At 35.0% G+C, this 12,985-nt stretch overlaps 1 protein-coding gene across 1 annotated transcript; it reads right to left on the bottom strand.

The window, feature by feature from the left end:
• Nucleotides 1-719: 719 nt before the first annotated feature.
• LOC149768716 (uncharacterized) lies at nucleotides 720-1,683 on the bottom strand. The gene is made up of 4 exons (XM_089927506.1): nucleotides 1,594-1,683; nucleotides 1,406-1,507; nucleotides 1,000-1,317; nucleotides 720-892 (listed from the first exon to the last, which is right to left on the bottom strand). Exons 1-4 carry the CDS (start codon nucleotides 1,621-1,623, stop codon nucleotides 836-838), a joined length of 507 nt encoding a protein of 168 aa, XP_089783632.1. The 5' UTR covers nucleotides 1,624-1,683; the 3' UTR covers nucleotides 720-835.
• Between the last annotated feature and the right edge of the window lie 11,302 nt (nucleotides 1,684-12,985).

Genomic DNA, 12,985 nt, shown 5'->3' with positions numbered 1-12,985 from the left:
GTGGGTCAAACCAATTATCAATCAAATTGACAATCAAGATCTATTGCAATTCTAAAATGCAATCCAATCATTAGAACGATCAAAATCTCTTATGTGTGTGACCCTATAGGTTCTATTCTATCTGGTAGTGAGATATATTGTGATCTCTATCATAATATTATTGAAACTCCTTTCACTACAGGAAAAAGTAGCTATCCCGGCGCTTTGTTGGACCTTTAGCGATACTTTTTAGCGTCGGCTAAAGTACAACCGACGCAATGCCACTCGTCGCCAAAGCGTCGGACATACGAGAGTGGAAATAGTTTTTGCCGACGCAGGGCGAAAGCGTCGGCAAAAACCTGGATTTACCGACGCTTACTAGCGTCGGCGATAACCCATCGAAAAGGATCCCTACGGGTTATCTCCTGCTTTTTCCCGACGCTTTATAGCGTCGCCAATTTGCAACGCTTTAAAGCGTCGGCATATCCTCATTTGCCGATGCTAACTTAATTGTTTGAAGCGTCGGCATAAGCTTGCCGGTGCAGGCACTATGTCCTTTGCCGACGCTTAAAAGCGTCGGAAATTGCTTTTTTGAAAAAAAATAAAAAACCAATTCATATTATAAAACACAAATTACAAAACATACATTATATGAACCTATATTACATTGATACATACATTATAACAATATGAACCTGTATTGCATTGATACATTAATACAAACACTCAGATCATTCGAAATGTGAATATTGTAATATCTGATTAAAAATTTGCTTACAAAGTTTCAAATTACAATGTACTCTGAAAAATAAAAAACATATACATATCAAACTCATAAAAGATAATCTAGAATGCATCAGGGACGGGATTCAGCTCTATCATCATCTCTACAAGCGTTTGAAGTATCAGGAATCTACAAAAAAAAAAGAGAAACCTTAGAAGTTTGGAATAATGTGATACATTAACTCATATATCATAATTGATAATATGTAAAGTATTCAAATATATATAGTTATTTACCTGAGAAGGAAGAAATTGTTGTAACATTGATGAAATATTCGTAAGCTGAGCTTGCAAATTTGCTTGGTTTTGCTTCAGCTCTTCAATAGTTGCTTGAAGATGACGAACTTCTGCAGTGTTACTAGATTCTCTGGCATTTCTTGTATATGTGCCCACTGAAGATAACTGAGTGGGGGTAACTCCAACGCCGTAACCCCTCACTCGTCCATAACGCTCTGGGCCCATCAATTCAGCTAGCACTTGAGCTTCAATATGATTAGTCGCGTCGGATGATGATGACCCTCTGACGCGCTCTGAAATAAGATTTGTTGCCCTATCCTACATCTCTCAAAAAAAATTCAAATTAATGTATGCCAATATTAGAACCAAAAAAAAAATACAGCACAAGTCAAAGATGAATACATACAACTATATCTCTGGACTCCTTCCGGACAAAGCTGCCATCTCGGTGGGTGTGAGTCATCTTATAAAACTCCACCCTACCAGGCTCCCTCCCATTATCATCCATCTACAACAAAAAGTATATTTCAAGAGTATACATGCTATATGATAGAATAATTTAAGATAAATTGAAAGAGTTTCAAAAAAACTTACGAATTCGGCTCTACGCCTCGCATAACTCATGGAGCCTGAAGTGTGAGGAACAGTCTGTGATGCTCGAGCAGCTCTACCAATATTAGAATATGTCTTCCTCGAAAAACAATAAACAATGTAATTAATACAATGTATAAATTTCTAATCTATAATAATAGTAAATATAATCTAAGGTATTGAAAAAATATACACAACCTGAGCTCTCTCGGAAAATCAGTAGTGGACAAGCTCCCTCCACTGATGAGAAATTACATCTGGAGGACAAACACGGGCCACCTCCTCTTCAATCATGTCCTCGTGCTTCCAATCCGCCTTTAGCTTCGCCTTATATTCTTTCCATTTGCGGTTGACGGACTTCAGCACCCAATCATGGCTATTTGCAGGAAGGACAAACTTTTTCTATGTCAAAGTCAAAAATGTTATATCAATGTTAAATCAAAAAATAATTGAAGATAGTAAGCAGCTTCAATTCTTTACCTCAACAACTCTAAGAAGCTCAACCTTATACGAAGGAAGCATTTCATTCCATTTCGTATAGTTGAGCGGACACAATTGTCCCTTCCGCGCAACCGATCCTAAAAACGTGGATAAAATGCTTGCAGCATTCTTGATGGGCTGCCCCAGTTCGTTGCAATGGACGACAATTTTCTCATCCCCAGGTAGGGTCCATACGTCCCGTGCTCGAGTGGGCCCTCGTGTTCTCCTCACTCTCCCCAGTCCATCTATAAAATAAGAAGTCCATTAAAGGCAAATAATTTAAAATAGTTAGATTGTAAGAAAAATTAATATAAAAACTGTAAATCAAAATACCCAGGACATCCACGTCATCCGTGTCTGAACAATCTGCAGGTGGCGCGTGCGCAGACTCGAACCCGGACTGAGTATGAGGCTCATCGGGCTGCTGGGAACGATCAGAAGTAGATCCCACGGATATGTGCTGAAACTCAATATCTCTGAAACGTTTTCCTCGCGGCATGTTGTAATCTAGTATGCATAAAAAAGAATCAATATTAGTTAATTAAAAGTACAGAAATAATTTATAAAAGTAATTTAATGCAAAGTAATTTATAAAAGTATCAATATTCCGATTGTAGAATATAATAAAAGATGTGATTAATATTGCAGACTTTGACTCAAGTATCTTTTCCTTCTGGAGGCTGTCAAGCAAATGTGCCTAATGAATACACAACCATAACATAATCTCATGTCTAAACATAATTCTGAAAATTTATATTGCATTAGTATATGTCAGATATCCTACAACAATTTAAGAAGTAACAACTAAACAGGACAATAAATGTAACAAGAGAGAGAAGCTCTATAATGAGAATTCAAATCCAACATACAAGTTGTGTGCATCTGTCCGGTTAAATAAATGAAAAGAAGCAGCATCCATAAATTTCTGATGGCACGTATATGCTAAGCAAGTTGAGAAAAGGTTACTTTGAGAATTAAACGAGTATCAGCATACAAAGATTCCACATAATACGTTTATGAGCATGGAGCAACCATTCCAGTTCTCAAACTGCTATAAATCAATTGGCATAGAAAAGTAGGGAGAAAAATGTACTTAGCATTGCTAATGAGAATACGAAATTTTAATGCATTGATAAGGAAGTGGAATTACCACTAAAATTCAGGACTGAAAAGGAACAAAATTTAATATATTGGAATTACCATTCGTTTGCTTATATATGGTTGTATTTTGAGTGGTGATTCAGACTGGTTCTCATTCTTGAAGAATTTTCGTTTCTCTATCTCAAATTCTTTTCTAGACTCCTTTCTGGTACCTTTTTGCCAAACTCTACCAAAATTGGGTAGCCAGTTAGCATCCCAACTTTTTGCAACAACTTCCCCTCGCTTCTCCATCTCAAGTTCAATTCTTCTTTTTTATGCCCATGCTGCTCCCACACGTTTAGGATTCAATTTTCGTGACTTCCCTAACTTCTTATCCATGTGTAACCCTTTGTATGTGAGACTTTTTTCATGTTCTCCACTTGTTTCAAACCAGGGAGGTGGAGCACCAGTATGCACATTTGCTTGACAGCCTCCAGAAGGAAAAGATATTTGAGTCAAAGTCTGCAATACTAATTATAGGAAAAAATATTCTTAACACCATTGTTAATACATGCCTATAGTTACAAAAATTTCATCTACTTTACCTTTTGGGGGCGTTTGGTATGGGATAAACATCCCAAGATTAAAAATAATATAGATGGATGTGATGAGATCACCTCATTTGATTATACTATGATGATCTCACATGGCAGTGATTCCAAATTATCTCTATTTTTCAAATTATCGCCCAACCTAGCAATGGAATATCCATCCTTGGGATTGGGTATCTAAGATCACAGGCATGATCTTAAGTTGAAATTTATGAATAAGAATCTCTTAATTCAGTGAAAAATGGGTATACTAATATACCATTAATATATTATATCAATATTATAAATATTATAATAATTAATATTATAGTAATTAATATCTTTGATCAATGCATCTGTGATTAGGCAAAGCACCATATTGCTTTTGTCAGAAAGCTTCTAATCTTGTTTTGCCAGTGAATTGGCACTACTTGTTTCCTTCAGCTGGGGCTACAAGGAGTGAGACTTTTCTTGCTTATGAAAGGCTTTGGCTGGAAAAATGGAACGTAGATCAAACCTTTTCTGGACAAAGTGCAAAGACCAGTTTCAGCCATCCCACAGCATGCTAAGATAAAGCCCTACAGCTTTAAGTTGTGTTTAAATAGAGAGACCAGTTTATGGGTCAAAAGTTTGTGCTTTTGTTTGGGGTCAAAGCTATAGTACCCTACCACCCCTTCTCAAAGCCAACAGTTTAGGGCAGTTCCAGGTTTCCACCCTTCAAGAAAACAAAAGAAAAAATTAAAAAAAAAATCAGAAAGTGGCTGGAATTCTTGACAATAAGTGTTATTCTCCATCATTATCCCAAGTTTCAAAAATCTGCCACCACTGCTAGAATTGGAAGGCATGTGGAGGCACATGCAATGATGCATTCCAAGATCCACAACCATTACACCAACCCCTTCTTAATCATTAAAAATCCAGCACCATCAATTATCCCCTGGTCCTCTCAATCCGTCCTATAGAAATCCATGCAATGGAGCTTTTTCAGCTATACACACAGTCATAGGCCCCTTCAAACCAGTTCTCACACACAAAAAAAAGAGTCCGTTCCGGGGCCAAGTCCGAGATACTCAGAGCTAAACCCTTTAGCGTTCTTAGGGTCATGAGGTTGACCGACAATTTCAGGAACTAGTTGGAGATCAATACTTCCACCTCCTAACTTTTAAAGACAGAGCTACACCATTGGTATATTATTAACTTCAAACATTTTCTAAAGCCCACCAGTGCTCTGAAGACAGACAGCACGCAAGGAAAAAGGAACTATGCATAAAAAGAAAAGAAGCAAAGGAACTAGCTAACCATACTATAGACATGACCTAATCTTAAGATCTAGACAAATTCTTTAAAACCAAAAATTAGACAGAGTCTGCCATCAGATTTGTGGCATGTCAAATGGACTCATGAACAAGAAGAAGAATCATCTTGCACATGACATAAAAAAGCAACCCTTAAAAGGAAAAGAAGAAACAACCAGAAATTTAAATAAGAAGAAACCGGATCTTTCTTGTTCATACCAATACGAAATTAGGCTATCATAAAGTTGTGAGACGTATAAAAATGAATTAGAAATGAAATGATGCAGGAAAGCTTTGCGGAGGCCTGTTACTGGCTGCAGACACCAAATGTACAAAAATGAATGGGTTATTGCAGGTTGATAATTTCTAATTTGTTGAAAGAAAATTGATGACCCAAAGATTGATTCATAGATTGATTTTGATGATCACAAAACCTTGAAGTATAGATACTAATGTTTATGTTGCAAGGAGAAAGATATTTATGTTGCAAGGAACATAGCAAGTTGGAAGAACACAAGAAGGCCTCTAAAAGCACTCAAGAAAAGTTGGAAGAAAGCTACAAGTTATTGGCCCAAGTCTCAAGTTCAAAAGATTCAAATTGGAGGAGCAAATTCAAGGAAAATTTAAAAGAATAGTCTTCGAGTCGACTCCTGAGGAATTCGAGTCGACTCCAATGCTTGGCGAGTCAACTCGAGAGTAGAACGAGTCGACTCCAGGGTGTAAAAGGCAGAAAAGTCAGAGAGGGATTTTCGACCCTGAGATTCGAGTCGACTCCTGAGGAATGCGAGTCGACTCCAATGGTTGTCGGGTCGACTCCAAAGAAAGCGAGAGTCGACTCTCAGTGGTACACAAGGGAAAACTCAGAGAAGCAGTTTTTGGACACTGAGATTCGAGTCGACTCCCACAAAGTCCGAGTCGACTCCAAAGACAGCGCAACCCCAAGACAGAAGACGGTATTTTCGTCTCTGAGAGGCGAGTCGACTCCAAGACAAGTCGAGTCGACTCCAAGGCAGCGCGGCTCCAAAATACAGAGGATCAGTTTTCCGACTCTGAGATTCGAGTCGACTCCCAGACAGCTCGAGTCGACTCCAAGGCAGCACTACACTAAGATGGCAGAAGACCAACTTTCGAAAACTGAGAGCCGAGTCGACTCCAAGGAAGTTCGAGTCGACTCCAAGACTGGATGAGCCAAAAGACAGAGAATCGGGAGTTCGGGCTTTGAGATTCGAGTCGACTCCCAGGACAGTCGAGTCGACTCGAGTGGACAAAATTCAAATTTGGATCCACGGACTACAGAGGATGAGCCGACTCCAAAATTGCCAGGTCAGCGCCAGAAGTTGGCGAGTCGACTCCGGGTTAAGTCGAGTCGACTCCCAGTCAAGACGGCAACTTTAATTCAAACTTGGAACAGTTGCCGAGTCGACTCCGGAAAAGCTCGAGTCGACTCCTGCTACAGCCGAGCCGACTCCTGATCGCGCGAGTCGACTCCAAACCCAACGGTCATATTGTCAGGAGCTGCAGACTGGTTCCAACGGCTCTATTTTTGTCTCTAACGGCTATATTCTTGTTTCCACTCCATCTAAAGCTATAAAAACAAGAAGAGAGCTAGGGGAGAATGCATGGAAGTGGGAGAGATCATCTAGGAAAGAGATCTCAAAGAGATTACAAAGGAAATCTCCCATAAGCACAAAAGGGCCATCCAAAACGAAATAGAGAGAAGAAGAGCATCCAAGTGAATCCGAAAGCTTCCTCTCCATCCGTGTGCTGCCTCGGGGATCCTCTACTTCATGCCAAATCAGAGGAGGATCAAGTAAAGAAGAAGCCGAGCTCCTCCATCTTCAAAACTCGTTTGAGGGCTTCTCTTTACTCTATTTGTTTATATTGTCATATCTGCTTGTTTAAGAAGCTTTGATTTGTTTTTATTCTTTGTTTTAATATCTTGTAACTTGATTCAATCAAGGGATTGAATCAAGGGGTTAAAGGTTTGTTGGTGAGCCAAAGGGAAAACCAACGGTGTAAGGTTTGTTGGTGAGCCAAAGGGAAAACCAACGGGATTAAGGTTTGTTGGTGAGCCGAGGGTAAAACCAACGTGTAAGGATTTGATTGTGAGCCCGGGAAAACAATCGGAGTGGTTCTAGTCGGTGAGCCTGGGAAAACCGACCGAGTTCGTTGTGCGCTCGTAAAACAACAAGTTGGGTTGTGAGCTTGTAAAACAACCGGCTGTAATCGGTAGGATTATAGTGAAATTCCCAAGAGGTCTTGGGGAGTGGATGTAGGTGCTGGGGTGCACCGAACCACTATATGTCCTTTGTGTTTGTAATGCCTCTAGTTATTGTCTAACTAACACACTTACTTACTTAGATAAATTGCTTGCTTAATTCTTATCCGCACATCCTTTAGTTGCAAGCATATTTAATCAAGTCGAAGTCTATACATCAAACCCTTGCTAAGTTTAACTTTCACTGTGCATCTAGACAACTTAGCATAGTTAATCAAAAAGTTTTAGAAGTAGTTTAAAAGTTTTAAAAGACCCAATTCACCCCCCCTCTTGGGTTGTCACCTTGGGCAACAAGTGGTATCAGAGCAGGTGCTCAAATATTATTTGTAGTCTTAACCGACTAGAGCCAAAGATCATGACAACTCAAATAGATAGTTTTCTAGGAGAAGGACAATCAATTGATACACCACCACTATTTAATGGCATAAACTATACACATTGGAAAATACGCATGCGCATCTTTATTCAATCACAAAACTATTATTTATGGAAAATCATAATAAATGATCTTCACACACTCTCTCAAACTTTTAATGAAAAGGATTTAGCACAATTGAATGCTGATGCCATGAACCTTTTATATTGTGCATTAGATAGGAATGAGTTTAATTGCATATCTTCTTGCATGACTGCTAAAGGAATATGGAATATGCTTGAAGACAAATATGAATGCACTAACAAATCTGAAACATCATGTGTAGAAGGAGAGCAGTATCATATTGAAAATCCATGCTTGGTGGCACATGAGGTACATGCTGGAACTGAAAGCAATTTTACATTTGATGAACTCCACGATGCCTTTTCTGATTTGTATTTAGAATATAAGAAACTTGTTTGTAAGAACAAGAACTTGAAGAATGAAAATCAAATTCTAATAGATGAAAAACTGAAACTAACTAGTAAAACTGAAATCTTAATTAAAGAAAATCAAGAACTAAATCAGAAAAACCAACTTCTCACTGAAAGCCATGATAAACTTAAGAAAAATAATGAATTGCTTTCAGAAGATAACAAAAGATTAACTAAAGAAGTTGACAAATTAAAACCTGTTGTTGAAAGATTTACTTTGAGCTCTGAAAAGTTGAATCTAATGATAAATAATCAAAGAGCTGAATTTGATAATATTGGATTGGGATGTCAACCTTGGTACACCCAAAAATCTTTCAAGAATATGTTTGTTAAAACAGTTTCTAATCATTTTAAAATAGATTCTTATAATGCTGATAAACAGGAACAAAGGTTATGCAAAATCTCTTCTGTTCCTAAATCTGTACATTACAAATTTGATAAACCTAAAAGGCAAAAACAGAAAACTGAAGGATTATCTACCACTCATGTTAAATCCATGTTTGTTAAATTTAATAAGAAGATGCAGAAATACACTTCTTGTAGTCCAAAAATCTGCAAGCCTATGGACAAAATAGCTATTAAGAAAATATGGGTTCCAAAAGGAACAATAATAGCTAACCTGCAAGGACCCAAAAGAGCTTGGGTTCCTAAGTTGAAAATCTAAATATTTTCTGCAGGTGTGTCTAGCACTCAAGGCTCCAACAAAAGATGTTAAATTGGACATTGGGTGCTCTAGACATATATTAAAGAATAAAACTTAAATGTAATCAAGAAAAATAATTAAAATAGAAGAAATAACTTCAAATTTCTCCATCTTTCTATATTATACTTTACTTATTGTTGGATAAGTTGCTAGATGATTAATCAATTTATTAAGATTAACTCTATGAATTCTCTATATGCTTGATTGAGAGCTTTTATCCATGGCATTATTGTTTATTGATCATAGATATGAAAATGTGTACTTGGTATGCCTTTGAATATTGCACTATAAATACCAAGATTAAAGAAACCATCTTTGGCATATAATATCAACTCATGCGAGTATGGATTTAATTTCAAAAGACTTTGGCATTGGCTTACTTAGAGTATCTTCTGAAAGGTCAAAGTTTGCTATGCATGTTAACTAAGGAAACAAACAAGAATCAATTTCTAAATCTAAAGATGTTGTTTCTATCACTGAGTTTTCAAAAGCTTACATTGGATTTGTTCTTGGCAAATAAAACTGAAGTATTTTCTGTATTTGCTAAATCCTGTAAAAGTGTTTCAAATGAAAAAGGTTTCCAAACTGTGAAGAATCATGACACAGTGTTGAAAACCAAAATCCTGATAAAAGTTATACAGAAAATAATATTAAATCCAATGATTTCAGCACCAAGGACACCATAAGTAAAATAGAATTAATAGAATTCTTGAAGAAATGAAAAAGACAATTATGTATGATAGTCATCTACTCAAACAATTTTTAAAAGACTATCATCACTGCTTGTCATACATATGACTTCTATTAAATCTATTTTTGATGAAAATTTTGATCTTCTGAAAAATGGAAAATGAACCATTGCATATCCTTTTCAGTCGTACATGTTATGCTTGATATGCTCTTATGAAAATAATGCCAAATCTGATAAAGATATTTCTATTCTTGGATATCATTCATCAAGCAATGCATATAGAGCATTCATGAAAAGATTCTAGTTGTAGAAGTATCAATTCATTTTGATTCTTTATGAGACTAGTGATTTATTATCAAGATACTAAAATTATATGGTTAATCTTTTACATATAACAATCTGAAAAACTTGTTAATAATTAGAACCAAATTGGATTTTTCAGATATGCTCTTAATAAAAAAAATTTTTGACTATTAAAAGACTAAATTAAGAAAAGATAAAATAGATCTTGATAAGATTCTTGCATAATTAGAAGTAAAAATCACCTTTATCATTTATTTGCTTTACGAGCGTTATTTTCTATCAAATGAATGTGTAGAACACACTCTTGTGTGGTTATTTCATTAAAAAGGAGATCTATGTAAAATAACCACCATACTTAAAAATACACATTACATATATGATAAAGCAATATGAGATTTGATACAAGCATCAAAAACTTAATATATAAAAGCTTAAGTAAACTTTTTGATAGAAAGCAATAGTGATAAATCTATGGATCAAAAAGAAGAATTTGTAATATTTTATTTGCTCAAAGAATGCATTGATGACATCAGTTTTGGTTCTACTAATGAAGAGTTATATGAAGATTTTACTTAGCTCATGTAAGGTGAGTTTGAAATATGTGTGATGAATGAATTAACATCTTCTCTCAAACTCCAAATTAAGACAAACAAGAAAGGGGATCTTCATTGACCAATGTTAGTCCACAAGAACACTCTTATAGAAGATTGGCATGAAGAAGGTACATCTAAGACCCCATCTTGTAGAATTTGAATAGGATGAGCAAAGTAGATCTATTGTTTAAAGTTGTATTGAAGATTGATAGAATAATTATTTCATCATACAGCTAATAGACCAGAATGTATGCTCATTATGTGCACTTGGGCAAGACTTCAATCTAACTTTAATGAATCTTATTTTATTGATAACAAATAAATCATAATCTGAATTTCTGATAGAAACAACTGTTTAAGATAAAATTGATTAAAACTTAGCTAAAATATCTTATTGATAATTATCTTAAACAAATAGAATCTAAACTAAATTATTTTTGAAAATAAGAAATTGAATTGACCTTGATAAATCTTCTATTGCCTCACATGCTTGTCCTTGAACTATCTTGGTTAATGAAACTATCTCTTTAGTTCAAGTGAAATGTGCTTGCTTATATTTAGGCAATCTCTTGAGTAAAGTGATTCAACATTTGATTATTGTCATATCTTATGATTGAGTCATCTAGTTTAAATAAAAATATGTTGGTTGAATGTTTTGTATCTTGAAGAAACTAATGACCTTCTTTCAAGAAAGAAAAGGAGTTTGTTAATAATGCAGGATCCTTGAGCAAGAAAATGAGAGATCTCAACTTGAAGGATATCTCCATGTAAGATACAATAAACATTCACATGCAAACAAGAGAGAGGACCTTCTTCAGCCAAAAGTTCATACATAAGAAATCTAGTAGGTATTTGACTGAAGAATGCAGAATGAAATGGTAATTCTAGATACTTCTCTCATAAATTAATTGAGCAAAGTCAATAACTTAAGTCTTATTACGACATGATTAAAGTCTTTAATTATTAATTTTTGATATCATGTCTATAATTGATTGAATTGTACTTTTAGAGAGTGTTTCATGGTTTGCCAAAACTAGAATATATCTTTGCATATGTCATAACCATGAAATACACAAGTATATGCTTAAAATTTTGATGTAAAATAACTTATGAGAAGTTATGAATCCATGAGCATAATGAAAATGTTGTTTGCATGATACACATATAAATGATACACAAGATAAATTCTTTATTCTGCTCTTTCGTGTAAATTACTTGAGAATAACAAAAAGAGAGAGAGATAAAGAAAAGAAAATGGATATTATTCAAGAGAAGTAAAATCCAAGTAGAGGCAAATACCCCAATCTTAAGGAAAAGCAAAACAAGCATAATATATTCGGCACATTTGGAAGGGATAAAATTCGTAATTAATTACACTTAAACAGGAATAGTTTGAAGTGAACTTTATAAATTTTCTATATTGCTCATCATAGGGATGGTGCCAATGGGGAGGCTAGTGGTAGTACCCGGCACTATTTGACCCAACTATTCGGTGTAGGGCATATTAGGGACGGCACAAGAGGGAGGCTAGTGGTAGTACCTCGTGCCCCTTCCAACTCCACCGGATAGGGAGCAAATAGAGTATAGAGCATAAGAAAGTTATAAATGAAAGACAAAGTTAATGAAAGTAGAATTAAGTCAATTTTTTTTTAATCACTTGAAAACACACTTTAAGGATAAAATCATTGCAAGATTATATTTAAATAGGGGGAGTTTATTTGAAAAATATTGATTTGGATCCTTGACATGCTTGTTCTTAATATTTTAATGCATGATTTAACACATGATTTATTTTGCATATGGTATGATGTCTTGATTTATTGGTTCTCAATGTTTTGTAATGCTTCATCCTTGGACAATTTGTTTGAATGTTTGAATTGCTACATAACATCTTTTGTTTGGTTCTATTGAAAAGAAATTTGTAAAAAGGAGAAGAGAAAGATATCTCTATTTAGGCAGAATGAATTAATCTTGATCTATCCTTCAACTTGCCTAAATTTGGTATATAATGTTCAAATTCGTACCAAAACTCAACATTTAATACAAAGATTCTGAATATGCTCTTATATGTTTGAAATATGTATTTTCAATCGTAATGATTTAAGATGAGCTATAATGTGGAAGATACATATCTCAAATTATGATTTTGAAAGCCTCAATTGAAAATCCTATGTAATTCAGAATCTGATTTTGTATACAAGCTTAAACTCAATATGATTTCTAAATAAAATCTTAATGTAAGAAAAACAGAATTAATTCTGATGCCTTTGGTTGATTGCTCCGATACGCATCCGAAACATATCATTTCTTATCTTCAAAGTGTACTAATATTGGTCCAAATGATGTGTTTTTCGATGATCTTGATTGCAAACAAAAATTTCTAAATATATGATTTTATTTTGATATTAAAAAGATTTATTGTGTTTCATGAATACATTGGTGAAAAACTATGATTAAGAAATTGAGTTCTAAAAATATATATATTTCAATAATCATCTATATGTTTTTCTCCCCTACATTATTAAACACTTCT

This window comes from Phoenix dactylifera, chromosome 1 (genome assembly GCF_051530095.1).
Source record: "Phoenix dactylifera cultivar Ajwa chromosome 1, Ajwa_hap1_PhDact_Kaust_v1.1, whole genome shotgun sequence".
NCBI classification, from domain to species: Eukaryota; Viridiplantae; Streptophyta; class Magnoliopsida; order Arecales; family Arecaceae; genus Phoenix; species Phoenix dactylifera.
This window is presented reverse-complemented; position numbering and strand designations above follow the sequence as displayed.